The 18,508-nt window shown below is 40.4% G+C and overlaps 1 protein-coding gene across 2 annotated transcripts in view; it reads left to right on the forward strand.

The window, feature by feature from the left end:
* Positions 1 to 16,510, forward strand: part of LOC137881305 (tumor protein p53-inducible protein 11-like) — a 29,605-nt gene extending 13,095 nt beyond the window's left edge. For both annotated transcript variants that reach the window (XM_068723194.1, XM_068723195.1), the window contains exons 3-8: positions 5,831 to 5,986; positions 10,247 to 10,305; positions 10,458 to 10,506; positions 11,195 to 11,291; positions 13,189 to 13,290; positions 13,874 to 16,510. In XM_068723194.1, coding sequence (XP_068579295.1) covers positions 5,858 to 5,986; positions 10,247 to 10,305; positions 10,458 to 10,506; positions 11,195 to 11,291; positions 13,189 to 13,290; positions 13,874 to 14,007 — 570 coding nt within the window. In that variant the 5' untranslated portion in view covers positions 5,831 to 5,857 and the 3' untranslated portion in view covers positions 14,008 to 16,510. The remainder of the gene's footprint in view (positions 1 to 5,830; positions 5,987 to 10,246; positions 10,306 to 10,457; positions 10,507 to 11,194; positions 11,292 to 13,188; positions 13,291 to 13,873) is intronic.
* The last annotated feature ends 1,998 nt before the right edge of the window (positions 16,511 to 18,508 follow it).

The raw sequence follows: 18,508 nt of genomic DNA on the forward strand, positions 1-18,508 counted from the left end.
ACACCTGCACAATCTAATGTTCATTTCAGTATAGTCGGTTACAGTATATAGTAATGTAGTGTTTATTTTTGTTCAGTTTGTCGGTGGGCTGTGGATTGATGATCAAATTTAAGGTTACATTGTCAGACGTATTGTAAATACTGTTATCTCATCCACTCTTGCAGCGAGACGAGTTAATAAGAACATTTTTATTAAATGCCAACTAATAAAATATTCCTGTATGCACGAGGGTTGTCAGGATATAACGGCCCAGATGTCAACACCTTGTATGTGCCTTACAGTGTTTTTAATCTACTCCCCTTAGCAGTGTTTGGTTGGAGCTGTAATGACTTTGTGAAAGCTATAATGAGGTCACAGTCTAGGTTTACTATTTATTCACACCAGCACACAATAAAAGCCTTTTATTAGTGCCTCCTACTGCCTTTTGTTGAGAGAACATGTGTAGAAATATTGTGGAAGGGATATATACAATAATGACAGAACCATACAAGGGTTTTATCTGAGTGAATGAACTGCTTAAAACATTTCTTTGATGTCATTTTAATTTGTCACCAAATTTAGGCACAGCTGACCGGCACCGCCTGCAGGTTCCGGTCAGCTACAAAAGCAATGGAGAGACAGTTGTGTGTAGGATGAGGTCGGTGTTTTAGTGTAGCTCCTCCGCTGTAGGAAATGTGAATGGAAACTCATCCAACATGCCGATGCTCATTTGACGACATTACCCAGATGTGCAGATTGGACGATTAAATGTTTGGATGCTTTTGAATGTTTAAATATGGGTATTTTGTGTAATTCTATGTATTTAGTCTTTAGTTTCATATCATAAGCATGCAACCTGGGTTTGAACCTAACTGACTTGTGTGTACTGTTGCACTCCTAATCTCTAAGCAGTTTGCTGTGTTCAGTGATGTTTTTATGAGAAAAAACATTGAAAATGAAGTAAAGCTTTTATACAAGTGTAAGCTCACAGATTGGGACAACGCTTGAATGCCCAACACAATATCAAAATAAACACTGCCAATGTCTCACGCTGTTCTCGCTCTATCGAAACAGCGTTGACACTTTTGGTTCTGATCACACTTGCTCATGGCGCTGCACAACACAAATATCTATCCAAAAACAGATCTTGTAAACATTTCCTGGAGGTAATGGGAGTGAATCAATTTGTCACGGAGTACTGCAGGTATCTGAGGTTGTTGTTGAAATGCTGAGCACTCTCAGACTTCAAAGTGAAGTCCTGCAGTATCTAACTCACTTGCTCTGAACACTAGACAGTCATGTTGGCCTGCGTCAAGGGAAACATGTGCCTCAGTCTTCCCCAGTGATTGGATGTGGTCCTCTGGGTGCCATAGACATTTGTACCAAATGAAATGGCAAAATGCTGCTAAAAAGTACTTCTCCAGATTCCTCTTCCTGTTTTACAACTCAAGCCTCAGCGGCAGTGGTGGAGGCTTGGTCTGTTTCACCAGTAAGACGACACAAACGAGTGACTGTTTCGGCACCATTTTGAAACCTCTGGAATCCATAAAGGTCAATGATGATGCTGATGATCTTATTCCATCAGATCACAGAAGACTGGATCGTCCTGTCCTCAGCTTAAAGTTATACTGTGCAGAATCTCCAGTATTGCTCAGGGCAGAAATCCAAACCATTACCACTAACTGTGAGGTAATGTATTAACTAGGGTCAGTTTTGATGAGTGGGCTCAAGGGACAGGCTTTTCATTGAGCATGAACTGCTCACACTTATTTCTAGAGTCTGAGGTGTTATCCACTTCTGGCATTTTAGGATGCTGCTAGAGATTCCAAACATGGTGAGTGGGGAAGGAATTTGGAGACTACTGGGAAACTGTCTCGTGTTAATTATAGAAAAGAGGATTTGAGCAAACTGTAGAGTCTGCTTTCTTATTTTGAGTAACACATTTGTTCACAGTTGCTCCTCATCACCCCCGCACTGCTTTGTTGATGTGATGCAATCATTTATTTTACTAAATGTCTTGTCATTTATCAGAGATCTCTCAGAGTTTGCACCTTTCCCACAATATCATCCTATGTTTAGCAGCTTCTCATTTCCACCGCACATATTTTGTCACAAAACCTTGACAAAGAATCAAAGGGAATATTGTTTGTTATTGTATTGCTTGTGCTCTGAGGTTATAAATCATTCTACAATCGGGTGGACTAACCTGTTCTCTTCCCCACACACACTAATTAATTGATAATTTCCTTTGTGATAAGACTATTTTCCCTCATCAATGCATGTACCTTCCAGTCGGAGACACACGGTCTCCAACTGGAAGGTAAATGCATTGATATTCTGCAAAGACAATCACGAATCTCTTCAGACTGCGTCACTAGCAGGCTTTCCAGCCTAATTCTGATGCACCTTCCTCTTGAGGCTTCCTTGAGGGCATTCCATGCATGTTCATTATCACACATGCATGGCTTTTGAGGAATCTGCAGATATAGCTTTTTAATATTATTCATTGTCTTATTAACCATCCTCATACTTTGTTGTTGCATTGTGGGTTCATTTTTAGTCAGGTGTTTTTAGTTTATATCTTTTTAAATTGTTTCAACTAATATAGCCTTAAAATAGGAAATAGATTTTCCTGTGTAGAAATAGCATATTGCTTCAGACCTATGTTTACTAGAAAATTATCTTTATTACAACATGGCACTGATGCTGCGATATTTTTCATATTGCGTAAATTATGATTTCACCTGCCGTTCGCCTTTTGTCATCAGTCGTGACAAAATTTGTTGTATTCTTTACACTAATTGAATGTATCTTAATTAAATGGTTCCACAGAGGCACTGGAACACATGCATTTGTATTTCAAATGTTTTAGACTGTTTAAAAAAAGACACCCACGTCACCCGGATGAACAGAAACCTGCACTCTATAATGTATAGCAACAACCTTACTGTGCTCTCACTGGGAGAAAAAACCTTTTCGGATTTCAGTGTAGAGATGTACAGCATCTCCATATATGTGAATGTTGACATTGTACACTGAGGTGCCTAAAAATGGACTGCTGTCTCAGTTGATCTGCTGTTAAATTCAGCTCCTTTAAATATTGTTTAAACAGAACTCGTAGCTTATTGTCATTTTTACATTTGACCCCGCTATTGTCGTCCAGGCGAGATGTGGTTTGGTTCACTAATCTGTACGTTGCCATTCTTAAGGTGAGAGAGTACATACAGTATAAGCTAGTCACTCTCTGAGTATGTTCTGCTGATAAGAAGCCACTCATTAGAAAAGCATGTCTTCTCTCCAGTTCACCGAACACAGATCAAAGACTGTTCATTTATCCTAAAATATCACTTAACTGTAAGGAGAATGACAGCGGAATCACTGGTGGCTCTCAGCAGAGACTTCATCATCGAAGGTGGTTTCAATAATTAAGAAGTGATTAGTCCATCAGTTGCTAGGCAACTGCATCAGCATTACTCTGGCAAGTCGAGGAGCTCTGGTAAGGAGATTCATGGAGAGACATGCTATAGGATTTAATGTGTGGTGTATGATGCAGTGTGCTGTCTAATTTACTGCTTTATCATAGATGTTGATGGTGAACGCAGATCAACATTCAGGGGGCCAAAATGCCTTAGCTGTTGGTTTTAAATAATTTACAGCAATATCATTATTTTAGCATCAACTAAGCCCTATTACATGGCTACGAAAGCAGGGAGGATGATTAACCGGTTTACTTCTCTGGGAGTGGAGAGGTTGTACAAGTGGTTGTTTTTTTTTTTTTTTTTCTATTCATGAAATGAGGAAGGATATGAAGGTAGACGGTAGGGCTGGAGAAAATCTCAGTATTGATATAGATGCAAAGGCAATGAATGAACACATCAAAAATGTTGGTGTCTCTTCTAATAGAGCGTCTTACTTCGTTTTAGTGAAGAGACTTTTTTTTTTCCTCTAAATTTTAAAACGGAGTGCTGTACATCTGGTTAAATTGGGCGACTTCTTTATAAAATTGGAGAAGAGGATGCAAACTGTTTTTACTGTAAAGACAAGCCTATCAAATGATGCCCTGTCCCAGAGTGAGAAGTAAGTCGGCCTGCATGAGCACCGAAGTTTCCCTTCTACTTCCTTAATTCTATTTTCTTAAGTTTAGTGCCTCATGCATTGTGTGGAAGGTTTGAAAGTGCATGCTGTGTCACTTCCACTGACCGCTCAAATCCTATGTGCACATGTCAATACTGGGGATGTTGTTAAGCCTTTGCTATATGTATAGCAGACAGAAATGCGCTCCGATTAGCACACTTTCTAGTTCCCACCTGTCTGTTCCAGCCAAACGCATAATAAAGAAGGGAGTGGGAGTTTAGAGCAAAGTTTTAGCAATGTAATGCTGTTCAACTCTCACTGTAGCATGTGTTTATTTACATTCTAAATTATCCCAATTTTCACTTTATGATTGAGCCAAGGTGTTGCTTCATATTGCACAAAGACGAGCGGGAAATGATCACATTTGAGACACCTGAACCAGCAAGTGCTTCATATTTTTATTTAAATGGTAATTTACTGAATTGATTACTCGGTTGGAAAAGTTATGATGAATAAAACTATGACAATCAACTAATTGGTTTAGCAGAAGTTCCAATAGAGCATCCACTAGAACTGTACAGCCTCAGCAATTATCTTGTATTTTGAATCAATAGCTCTCTGACTGAGCATCACTAAAATGGAATATAGCTCCCATAATTTGTATTTGAAAGCTTCAATATGTTAGGTGTTCGTGATTTTTACTTTTCTGCTCTAGCTGTGCAGTTTGGCAAACCAACACTTTTAGTTTATATTTACTTGATGCCTATTATGTATCTCTAACTGTGATGACACACTATTTAATTGGTGGAAAATGGAGCGCTTTGTGTTTTCCTGTTAGTCTTTCAAGATCATTGTCCCCAGGAAAGGGAAAAAAAAACACATCAGTACTAATTCAATAATTCCCCTTATTGTTTTTTTTTAACTTCTTTAGAGAATTCCCCCATGGACTGGCCATGAATTTTTAGAAAAGCCGTCCCATTGTGTGCCTTTTTGCCTCCAGTTGAAGGTTGCACTACTACACACTTGCACTACTGAGTCGATGATTATCTCTCTTGATTTGACTATTGCTTGTCCCCACTGAATCCACAGGCACTATTCATTAATGCAGATCAATAGGACCACAGCAGTGGATCCTGCTGACACAGTTGGCAGCCAACAAAGGCAGGAAAATAAATGGCATGTGAATGTTTGTCTTTTACTGTGATGTGCATTGAAGAAGGGGTTGTCTAAATGTATGGATCAGAAATTTCAAATGATAATAATGGGCTGTATTAACAAAACGAAAATCCCAAATGTCTACTGTTGATACCATTTCTACTAAAACGGATGCAGGAGTCACAGCTTTATTATTTTGTGAAATACGGTTTATATTACTTGAAAAACTAACAAAGCTGGCTGTGCAGTAGTGTAGCTTTAGTCTGTTTTTAATCAAAGCAGCATGTGGGGGTAAAAATAAGTCATGCTGAGAGCTTAAGGCAGGAAACTGCCAAATTATAGAAAATGAAATAAATTAGATTATTGCAGATCTGGGATGTCTAACTTAAGAGGAAGGTTTTATGGGTTGCCTGTATTTGCTTGACTCGTGTTATGTAATTGTGTTGTATAAATCAAGTCCTCACGGGGATTATTTGTAGATTGGTACCTCTTCCTGCCTGTGCCCTAGCGAGATGTCTTCTTCAGAGCGAGGGGTAATACCAGAGGGAAAAGCTCCACCGATGCTTCTATATATTCATATTCTCTCCATCTATCGTTATTTAATTTTCCACTTCTTTGTCAGGTGTGTGTGTGTGTGTGTGTGTGCACCATGGCGTCCAAGCCTCACCCTCCTCTGATGAAGAAGCACAGTCAGACAGACCTGATAAGCCGCCTGAAGAGCCGGAAGATCCTCGGAGTCGGTGGCGAGGATGATGATGGCGAAGTGCACCGCTCAAAGGTCAGATTAAACCGCATGTATTTCTAACCATGTCATTTTTATTCAATATAGGCAGTGACTGTAGACAAGAATTGCAAACAGCCAGTGCATTAGCGTGACAATCAACCCGGTTATAAATGCAGCACATGTGTTAAACCATCGATCAAATTGAGCATTGTTGCAATATCTGACAAAATTGACACACATACAAGTTGCCCTGAGCAGAGCTATGGATTCCTTTTAAAAGCCACAATCTGCTGCTAATTGTCTCATCACTCCCTTGTGCGTTTGCTTCCTATGCGTCAATGAATCTAGATCACGTAATCCCATGAGCTCCCCCAGCTCCACTGAGATGTGACTGGCTCCCCGTGAGAGACTCCCTCCCTCTTGCATATCGTGTATTATATTCCTGCCTCGCATTTATTTGCACACTCGCATAGACGGTGCACAACGATGTGTATCCCAAAACAAAACACAACGGCACATATGCAGGTTCATGGCAGGAAACACAAAAACACTTCTATGTCTATATTTGTACATGTTGAGCTGCACAGTTGCAGACTAACAGTGATGTCTTGTTCCGTTTCAGAGGACTCTAATATCAAGATTCCAATGACAATTTTTTTTTTTTTTAATTGCGTTGGAATGAGCATAGGCAGAGCTGACTGTTCCTCACTGAAATATTAATCAGGCAAGTGGGAGAAGGGAACAGAACAGTAGGGAGCGGGCATACGGTGGTGGCTGATAGCTTGTGATGAGATGTCGCCCTTCTGAGTGTTTGTTTTCGCTCTCAATGTTTTAGCAAGGAGCCTAACCCGGACATCTGCCACTCAGAGCCCTTTCACAGAGCGTACTGATGGAGAACATCATCCACGCAAATAAAACATATTTTATTTGAGAAGGATCATCTAGGTTAGCTACAGGTTGTAATGATTGCTATTTAGCTGTGGCATTGACCCTGATTTAGAAATGTAATTGTTGCTTTTACAATGTGCTGCATTGAGTTGTTGTATGTATCCTCGCCACAAGTGTTTGTGGTAAGAGACCCATGGGATCCAACATTTAGCTGCATAGCAAGAGTTGGTTTGGAAGGGAAGCTTTATCCCTGTGGTCCCTCTGAACAAAGGAGGGAAGTATCTCTTCCTGTCTCTTTTACTGCTCGGAGATAAGAATACTGTTCCTATTACTTATACTTCAGTGAGAGAGGAGAGTGCAATTGTGCCGTTTTAACCCACTGGTACACTACTTGAGCGCTAAAGCCATGAATCAACAGCCGATCTTGAGCCCAGGCCTTCATAGATAAGACATACCATAAGATGTTTTATGTACATTTGTTTTGTATCCCAGAGGATTACCACTGAGACGTATTAATTTGGTGATCACTATCTAATGTGACTGCACAAGCTGACATGTTTAGTTTGGTGAGGAGGATATTCTTCTAGCTCTACTGCTCCTGAATATTTGTCTCACTCTGTAGCTGATAAGTTTCCCTTTCTTTACTGAATGTAGCTGCCTGATTGACTGATGACGAGGTCAGACCATAGCAGCTGTGATTAAGCGTCTCTCTCCACAAATGGCATTGTGCATTTCTTCCCTTTCCTGTTTCTCCCTCTCTCCCCAACTCCCTTCCGCTCTATTCCACCCCAAGCCAAGTCTTTGCCATCAGTTGATGCTCATTTCCCTTTGAGTGTTTCTCATGCCAGTCATGAATATTTATGTGTTCCCGTCAAAAACAGCCCCTGAAACCATGGCACAGGAAGGCTGATTCACCTGGTCACGTGATCACCGCTGGCAGAGACCAATTCATGTAAAGGCACTTCAATCGCAGTGCAAGGCGAGATGTAATGGGTGTCGTCTGTAACTCTTAAGCTACATTTTTTTTTAAGTTTAACTTCAAGGGCGTCTTTTCTTAAGGCCTCTGCTCTGATATCAAAGCTAGCAGAAGCCACGAGAGAACGCGTTAAAACACATTCCTTTTTCCCCCTTTTCAATTTCAACACGATAAACCTTCTCATATTTCCTCACTTCTATTTTTGACATCGTAAAATGCTAGTTCTACAAAGCTACCTAAGAGGTCATTGGTATCACTCAATTTGTGATTGGAATATGTAAAGTGACAGAACAGTAACATGGAAGTTTTAGGTCTCATTGATATCCATCATATTTTAAACCTTAAATGCTTTGAACTCATGAGGATATTTCTCATATGATTTTGATGGAACACGGTTGTTCCTGATGCAGTGCTCAGTAATAAAAAGATTTTTATTCCAGGTTGTAATGCAACAAAATACGAAAAACGCCAAGGGGGGGAGAAGACTTGCAAGGCACTGTACAGTATTCAGAACTCATAGATATTATGGGAGTGATGAGACCTGAAGGCTTTTGATGAAGGAATAAAACTTTAGCCAACCATTAATTGTAATTTCTCTGTGGCTTACTGTCTGTTCAGGCAAAACAAAAATGGGTTTGTTGTTTCTCTTGCCCTCTGTGTGGCTTATCTGGGATAGTTTGTTTACCTCCATGTCCTTGGGTATTTTAAGAAAAAAACAACTACACCAAAATCTGAATTTTTCAGCAACATTTCTGACGTCCTCCTCGCATGCAGAAAGAATCCGTGCTCCTGCTCTCCAAACCACATCCTTTGTTTTTCTATACATTTACAGACGTATACACCTAGACTGTCCTTTCATTGGAGATCATTTGCAGAGAAATGCAGTGTACACATTGCATACTATATGCAGCTATAACCGACTGATTTTCACTGTCTAGAGAGCCTGCTCATTTGCATACAGAGCATAATTTAATTTATTGTATTTTTTTTAGTCGAAGCAATATCAGAAAATTGTGAAAATGGCCATAATTTCCCAGAGCCTAAGGCGATGTTTACAAATTGCTTGTTTTGTCTGACTGATATTTAAGTTGACAAAAGAAAACAAATCTACAATTCTAGAGGCTGGAACCAGCAAATGTTTGTCATCTTGTGACAAAATGACTTTAATTATTATCAAGTGTGTCAGTGATACATTTTTTTTGTGTGCACCGACTAATTATGAAATGAACTAATTTAATCACTACATCATACACGCCCTCGGATAGTTGTAGATGGATGCTAGTAATATCCGACTAAACAGATTATGACTGCATGCTTCATATTGGGTAGTTTTTTGTTTTTTTTGAGAGGTTCACATGAATATATTGGTGCCTGATGGAGCAGAGTTAAAAAAACAAGTTGCCAGTTACTAGCATCTGTGATGAGAGATCTAGAATAGAGTATTGCGTGGTACTTGTGTTGCTCGGATTGTGTTAGTTTTAGCAAATACGTTTTTTCCTCTGGCATAGACTTGGTAGTTGGTTATTCATCCAGCATTCACAGCAATATGTTGTGATGATTTAAGCTAGGTTTATACTTGCCGTAGTGAAGCTAGCACGAGGTTTGCGCGCCACAAAATGACAGCTTGCGTGTTGAGGGCAAAGGCCGTGCACCTCCTGAATCTTCTGTAACTAGGCGCTCCTTGCACGGACGCTCAAGTGTTTCAGAGATGGCTGACAGGAATCGTTCACTGTTAAGAGCACTTTTAACATGTCAGAGGATTTTACAATGACGGCCAATTCATTTTCAAATGCTTTAGAAACGGGGCTCCTTAAAATCTTGTTTGAGTAAAGATTTTGCCATTTAATAGTTTCCAGGATATTCATCCTTTATTTCATTATAAATGATTTAATACTCAGATTTCTTTCTTTACAGGGCTTGTATAAGGGCGATAATGTATTTCCATGAATATGAGATATGCTTCCACACTTAACTACAATTCCTCCTCGGCATCCTGTTAATGGTGTTTTGTCAGTAACACTTGTTGACTTCTTGCTTCCTCGCTGTATATTTTTTGTACTCCCTCTGGTGTTTCAGAGAATACTACATTAACCACGCATTGAGCATAAGCGCCATCTGTGGAGGTCGCCCAACTATAAACAGTTATACCCTCTTAATCTTCATGGGGTAATTAAGGAAGTGAAGAAATGTACAATCTAATTAGTATCTTGATAGGTTCTTATTGACACTCAGCCTCTTCTTTTTCACTCCATTTTGTTTAATGTGCTTCTTTCCAATAGCCGTCTCCAGATGTGTTGGCAACATGAACTACACCTGAATGGAGAGCACTTTATTCTTGGCTTTGTGGTGCTGTCATAATATGTATCTGTTGAGAAGACATGATTGCTTTTATGTTTCCCTTCTCACAACTCATTTCCTCTTTCTTTTTGTTTGCCTTGTTCGCTTCACAGATCAGTCAGATGCTCGGAAATGAGATAAAGTTTGCAGTGCGGGAGCCCATCGGGCTGAGGTGAGATTTCAGCTGCTCAGACCAGCTCACAGTTAACACAGCAGACTGTGAGGTCATCCGTGTGTCACTTCCACTAAAGTTCAAGAACAAATGCTCAATCAGAATTGCCTACATAAAGGATACAGTATGTCATGTAATGTCTCTCTTCTTAGGATGTGGATACTCATCTCTGCAGTGGGTTTCACAGTTATGGCCGTGATGGTAAGTGTTGCTTAAAGCTTTTGATTTGGCTGATATGACGGTGTGTATATATCATGATTTGAGCAGATATGGAGGACAGTGAGGTTGTAAATGCAGAGCAGGAGGAGGCAACCCAAGAATGGGAAGAACTCTGGTTACATGATTACCAGACATCTGCTTACTGTTTACTTTGTGATATGAAATGCAATTTTGAAATGAAGGATGAGCAAATCCTGCAGGGAAATTCAAGTCCGTTTTGCAAATGTGATGAAGTACGGTATGGTTATTTTAAAACATTTCTTAATTGACTTTACAGAACAATTGCTGTATTGTTATATATTCTGTTAATGTGGTGGACAGTTACATATACCATGATAGAAGATTTTGGCCATCTCGCCCACCCCTATATCTATCAATTAAGAGACTTCTGTACAATTATTGAAGGAGAAAAAGCCCTCCTGTCAAAGTAGGAGATATGCGTTGCAGAGGTTCTTTCCCAACTTATCAGTGAGGGACATCTGGAGATACAGCTCCGTCTTTGTCAGCTATAGTTCCTAAATGCTCAATGTCCTCAGTGTTGAGGTCCTACACAGTGATTCTGACTCGCAGACAGGGAGATACTTTGTCAATGCTGCTGTATTTTGGGGGCTTGAGGGGAGGACCGAATGCTGTGCATATGACAGAGTTGTATTGTGCTTTTCCTACACAGGCCCTAGTGTTTCCCAACCAGCTATATGAGGTTGTTTTTGAGGAGGAGCTCTCCACGACTAGCATCTCTGTTCGCCTTTATGGAGGAGCACTGCTGAGTAAGTCTTCTTCATTCCTATTCATGCTTCTTCATGCATAACTGCAGCACAGTGAATATACTGCAACATTGCATGTGGGAGTTCATTCACTGTGCTGCAATGATGCTGACACGCAGCCTTTTTTAAGATGTATTCATACCCGCTCACAAAAATGTACACTGCCCAACTTTATAAAACATACATTATAGATCACACGTACATTCAGATGATGTACAAAAAGCTCTCTTCATGCTGCAAAATCATCCCTGTAGGCTACAAACGGAGGCTGTGCATTTTGATTCAGTTAGTTAATGGAGTACAGAGAGAATTTCTCCAGAATGCTCACAGCAATGCTTCCAGTTGCCTCTGTGGCCTCATATATCAGATGTAAATACAGTGGGAACAAAGTGGTGTGTGTGTGTGTGTGTGTGTGTGTGTGTGTGTGTGTGTGTGTGTGTGTGTGTGTGTGTGTGTGTGTGTGTGTGTGTGTGTGTGTGTGTGTGTGTGTGTGTGTGTGTGTGTGTGTGTGTGTGTGTGTGTGTGTGTGTGTGAGACGCGTGACGCAAAGGAGTTGGTGAATTGCTCTATTAAAATTTTGCCACTCAATCAAATGTTGAAAAGTTCAGTGTGGCTGTGCTACAGCGCAATAACTATAATCCTGCAGGCATAATCATCTTATTCTCCATCTTCTGTACAAAAGTTTGGTGCGCTTCTCCTCCCACGGCGTTGTAAAAAAAATACATCACAACGTGCGACCTGATCGGGACTTTTGCCAGAGATTCGTCCAGACGTTTTCACAAAAATCACGAACGGCGAGAAATTTCCACATCGGCACACATGGGATTTCGCCGTGAAGCGTTTAAAAAAAACACTCAACTTTGGCCCATACTGACTCAACATACTTTAACGCATGTAGTGCTTACTTACCACTGGTAATATTGGCGGATATATTGCAACGTATTCTGGCAGTAACAACCACACTGTCAAAATGTCTTTGTTTTTATCCACCAAAGGGAATCGATGCTAGATATACCACTTAATTATGGCAGTTTCATAATTTGAATGGCCTTCTGAAACAAGGATTTCAGCTAAGTCTGTGAGTCAGTCACTGTTAGTGAAAGCTCTGTGAAGAGGCACAATGTGACTGTGGTAGAGAGACAAGTAACTTGATGGGAAAGTAAGCAGGGAAATGAAGAAGGATGCGAGCAAATGCTTAATTGACTAGGTTTTGCCAGGTTGTCACTTTAAGGTCAGGCTATAGCATAGGTCACAACGTCAGCACCGCCACCTTTTTTATATACACACATAGGACCAGAACATATATCATCAAATGTGTTCCCTCCTCCTCCTTCACAAGGTAATGTGAATACTAAAGAGAAACCTCATACTGCAGTCTTAACGCTTCTCGATAAATCTGAACGATTCAGAAATAACCCTCTGGAGGATTACTACATTGCCTAAGGAGAGATAAAACCTTAAACAAATGCCACTGTGGAGGAAGATATGAATGAACCCGCTCTCAATCTCATAAAGCCAATAAAAGGAGGACTTATCTATTTTAAATATCAGCAGGGCTGTGGGGGATTAGCAAAGAAAGAGGGTGATGTCTTCCAAGACAAGGAGCGGTGAAGAGGGCAAAGGATGGGGTCTCGTCTGCCACACTGATAGAACCTGGCAGGGAGAGGACACAGTCCATCGGCCCTCCCACCTTCCTGCCCACCCGTATCTTCCATTGCCTAACTTTTGTGTGTGAAATGATTAAACACAGAATCAATAATGACATTCAACGGATAATCAATAGGCCAATTATCACAGTGTGCATGTTGCATCACATATTACACTTGCAATACAGCTACAAGTAAACTCTTTTTCTGTTTTCGTTCCCATCCACCTCAACCTATAAATTCCCCTTTTCCAGGCCTGGCCCTCATCTTGTGGAATGGTCTCTACACTGCAGAGAAGATCGTCATCCAGTGGACTCTGCTCAGTGAAGCCTGCTACTTTGCTGTCCAGTTTCTCGGTGATTTGATTTCTCCAATCCATTAGCTTAGACTCTGAGACTTACCATAAATGTGTTGATGCCGCCCTCTTGTGGTTGGAGTGTGGAGTCGCAGCCTTGCATTATATTGACGGAGAGGTGACACATTTTCATGTCTTAGTAGACTTGCATGTGCATTGTACATTTTGGTCTCTATAACCATTGCTCCTGTCTATACTGGACCCAAAGAGACCTTTACTTAAACAATTTCACTGCAAGTGATGGGGGACAAATTCCTTTTTGTGTCGTTGAAAATGCTTCTAAAGGTCAGCCGACGCTAGTGCGAGGCTTCAGCAGTCAGTTGCACAAATCAAGTTGGTTTCTTTCAAAGTTAAGCTCAAAGGCCCCTTTTTGTGTTACTATCCCGCCAACCCAGCTCTTCCCAGGGAATCGCTTAAAGGCACATTTTACGATAAAGATTCATTTTAAATGATATCCACTTAATTTGTGTAACACAGACTGACAATTGCAGTGACAGATAACCCTTTCAATGTACTTATGGGCATGTGATTATTATTTTCAAAAAAAAAAGTTTTGATTACTAAATGTGGCTCTGTGGTTTCAGTGACATCCATCACCTTAATGGAGATTGGCATCCTGCCCAACGCTGCCATCCTCCTGCTCGTCAGTCGGGTGCTCTTCCTGGTGGTCACCATGGCGTACTACTACCACCTGGGCCGTAAGCTGAAGAAGATCTGAGCCGACTGATTGATTGATACTTCCAGGGAGGGGGGACAGCTGAGCACAAACAAGGGGTCAGAAGGTTTGGAATAATATTTGATGGGGGCTCGGCGCATTACTTTGCCAGTGGGTGCCCCCTGCCCCCTTCCATGGGACCTAGTCTATTATAACCCCCCCAGTGTTCAACAGATGAGCACAGTCTCACATTCCAGACTCTACAGCAAGAAGGAGAAATCTCTTGGTGAAAGTGAATTACTCTTTCTCTGGGCTGTGAGGTCAAGCCCCTCTTGACACACATCCCTCCTTTGTGCAGTTCTGAGAGCTGTTTATGAAGGACCTAGCAGTTTGTAGTGCATTGCTTTCTTCTGTCACCTAGTAGTTCTATGATTTAATTTGTACAGTGCATCCAAGTTGTTCGTGTACTGCGACGTGATTTCTTGATTCAGTATTTTGTGTTATCTAAAGTAGCATCTTTACACCACTTCTTAATCACTCGAGGACCAAAATGTGTGCTTTAATCTGTTTCCTGGTTGTTGATGATAACTCATACTGTATGTTTGCTTAAGTGAAGCTTGAATATCTGTGCTCTTGCATGCTTCTCTAACAACTCTTCATTGAACACATTAAATGGGAAAAGCATCAACTTAGTGTAAATTCAGGGGCAGTCAGATAAGCTAAATGCTGGATGAGTGACAATGAACCTGTTCTTGTACTGCTGAAAGCTTTATTGGTCAGCACACAGAGTAAAAATTGACCTTTTTTTTTTAGGAGTTTCCTCAATCAACCATATTCAGATTTAGACTACCCAAAACAAAATGCTGAATCTAAACATAGTTCAGGGACAAAGTGATTTTCTTTTCCTTTGATTCCTTGAAGGATCAGTCGAGAGGTTCTACCAAAGTGAATAGGAATTATTGGATAGAATATTTACACTTCTGAGATTAACAGTAAATGGTATGTAATGTTGAGAAATGATCCTGTGATCTGACTGGTAGAAGAGAAGTGATGTAGTTCTCGGTGGGTTGGTAGGCAGGACTTTAGCCTGAGTGATCTTACAGAAAGTATTTTAACATTCTGTAATGTCACAAGCCAAGCATGTCCGTGTGCAGAGCAAACAAACCTGAGCTGGTTCCTCTTCGGTGATGTAGCAGTGCTTTTTTTTTTTTTTGTTTACATACACCTTATCCTTAGCCTTAAAACGACTTAAAGAATGGTCATCAACACTGCATCCTTCTTGTATATATGTAAATTAAAGTATTGGCTATTATGTGGTGTTCTTGTGAACCAAACGGGGAATTTAAGTATTAGTTAAATGATTTTCAAAGATTGCTCTTTCTCTTGGTGGGTCTTATTTTCAGCTTATTTAAGTGACATTTCCATTGTTTTTTTGCCTTGTGCATGGAATATGATCCACCAAAAGAAATGACTCAAACTGTGTAGCAAGCTGCCACCAACTACAGCCCAAAGCTGATAAATGAAGCTGTTAATGGCGGTGAATGGAGGGATGCATTATCTTAATATGGCCAAAAAGCCTAAGGAGAAACATTTGTGCATTAAAACTGATACAACCCACTTGACAGTTTCCATCCAATCGATATGTTCAATACATTTCTACCTCCCACTAGTTGGTGCGCCCTCAGGTACGCAACATCCCAGCTTTGGAGCCGTGCCAGCAATGCTAATTTGTCAACTCAAACGGGCCAGTCAAAAAGAAACTCTCACGCGAAAATGGTGGACTCACTTAGTAAATGTATTTTGAGTCGAACAAGAAACCTTCTGTCGGTCTCCTCCAAAGGTGGTCCATATTGTTGCAAATGACCACGTTCAGTCCTGCCCTAGAAGGGAGTGGTCCTGAGGTCGGGGTGATTGTGGGTTTGCAATTGCGAGTCCAGCGCTGAAGGCAGATGTGCTTGTTACTTGGGTGAGCTTTCAGTTCAGATAGGGGAAACATGAAACATGGGTGAGGTCTCCCGTACTCCTGAAAAGTTGTAATTATACTTTATTTTTTTTTTCTCCAGTGTTTAATTAGATGCAGCTCTCCCGAGTGACATTGTGTGCCCCAACCTACTGCTCTGTCCTGACTAGCATGGTAATTATGGAGTTCGAGAGAAATGTCATTCCATTTCCGTCGATACTGCAGGCCTCAAATCATCAGCCCTGTGAAATGTTCAAAGGTCTGTGAAGCAGGTTATTTTAGGAGAGATGGGCAGTTTCGGGGGGGCCGGGCAGAAAAAGGGAGGCAAAGAAATGTCTTTCATCCTCCTGGTTCTGACGTAAATTAGACAAAAATATTACATTGATTAGTTGTCCTTGACGTTTTAGAGGAATGGTAAGTTAAACTATTCATTCCCTTTGATGTAAATCCAACATACACTGTACTGTTGTGAATAGCATACCAGGTCAAACTGTTTCAAGTTGTAGCATTGTGGTTTTTTTTGTATATATGTGCGATATTGTACCTCAAAAATGAATTGTTATGGATTTCCACGATTTAGTTTCAAATAAAGGACACTGCTGTATATTTTGAAGACTTCAAAAGTGATGAATTCCTTTCTTCTTTGTCCTTTCTGGTAGAAATATGGCTGCGGCAAACTATTTTATTATTGAATGATGTGCAGATTATTTTATCAATTATTCATTGGTTTGGTTTCCAGAATGTCAGAAATCACAATTTCTTACAACCACACAATGTCTAAAATGTGCTCTTTTTTTTCTTACCAACAGTCTAAAACCGTTTTTGTTAGATTACTCCAACTATTTTGATAATTGATATTAAGAACATTTTCAGTGAATTAATGGATTCATAATTTTAGCTTTCCTGCTACTCAATAGTCCACAACTTCAAATCATCAAAATGTAATGACGTCAGCACGTGGGGATTTCTGATGTAAATTGTATCACTTATTTAGCAGCTACATGGAACCTCTATTGTCTGCTGGAGTGATGATATATATTCTTATTTAAAAGGTTTACACTTTAAGAAATACCTAACTTGCACATTGAATCTTGAGGTTCAGGAAAGCCTTCCACTTAATGTCACTCATGTTGTCTTGAGAGATAAGCCTGAGTATTCCTTCAACTTGCATCACTTCCTGATGCCCAGCAGCGAGGATGAGACATTAATTCAAAGGGACACAGATATACATACTGTACAATCAGTATCTTCATAGAGCTGTCTCAAACAGGATACCGTCCAATTACCTGCAGTAACCCTGAAAGTGGAGCGCCTTCAACAAAAAGCATCAAAACGCAGCCAACAACTTTTTCTTTTTTTTTTTTTTTTTCCCGAACCTGTCTCAACAAAGCAAACTAGAGAGCTGTTGAGTAATTTCACTCTTTGTTTACTGTTTCACTTGGAAGGTCAAACATGTCACAACATGATCAACATCAGGTTTGCATAAAGATCTTCTCTGTGAATGTTATTTATCTGACTGTAGCCTTCCACATATTCCTGCTTAACCTCCTCCCCGTGCTCTCTCCTCTTGGTGTGTGTGTGTGTGTGTGTGTGTGTGTGTGTGTGTGTGTGTGTGTGTGTGTGTGTGTGTGTGTGTGTGTGTGTGTGTGTGTGTGTGTGTGTGTGTGTGTGTGTGTGTGTGTGTGTGTGTGTGTGTGTGTGTGTGTGTGTGTGTGTGTGTGTGTGGCGCGCGGCGCGCGCGCGGCGGGTTATAAGCAAAAAGGTCTGTGTATGCATTCTCCCCATACTTTCCACTTAAAATATTGAGTCTTGGGGCATGGTGGTAAACAGTAATTGAGTGTTTTGCAATGGATCATTTAAAAGGCCGTTCACAACATTTGTGTTTCCCAGCAACTGCTTGTTAGTGGCACATATGTAAAAGTGGTTTATCATGTTCTGGTATGATTTGCATTTTGACACAGTGGAGCCATTGGATGCTTTTACAAAACACTTTGGATAACATCAACATAACCCCAACTGTTTTTTTTTTTTTTAATCAAATTTAAAAGGGCACAAAAGTACTAGCATATAAATGTATTTAAAGGACTAATAGTAAAAATACTTGTGCAGAATGGCCCATTTCTTAATGTATATTATACATTATTGGATTATAAATATTGATGCATTAATCTGTATCACATTAACGCTGGTTAAGGTGGGGCTAATTTCAATTACTTTATCTGCCAGGTAGCTTGTGAATTTACCCCCGAGGTCTATAAATAAAGTTATCTTAATCTATAATGCATAGTTTGCATTATAAAGCTGATCATTAAATACAATATTAGTATAAAGAAGCAGAAAATGTAAATACTGTCAAGTGGGCCACTTCAGAATTAAACTTGTTTTCCATCCACGCATGAGCCGATACTTATTTATTATAATTTATAATAGTTTTGTAAAAGCTGCAAATTACTCTATTAGAAAATGCACCTGTGTGGCCTTTAAAGACCGTCTGTTCATGTGTTCAGCTTTGCAGGGCAGGAGAGGGTTAATGGAGCCGAGCCGCACTGTAGGGGTGTGAACACTTTCCCAGGCGCGCGCGCGCGCACACGCACACGCACACGC

Source organism: Cebidichthys violaceus, unplaced genomic scaffold (genome assembly GCF_023349555.1).
Source record: "Cebidichthys violaceus isolate CVI_PGR_0920_01 unplaced genomic scaffold, fCebVio1.0.p SCAF_3, whole genome shotgun sequence".
NCBI classification, from domain to species: domain Eukaryota; kingdom Metazoa; phylum Chordata; class Actinopteri; order Perciformes; family Stichaeidae; genus Cebidichthys; species Cebidichthys violaceus.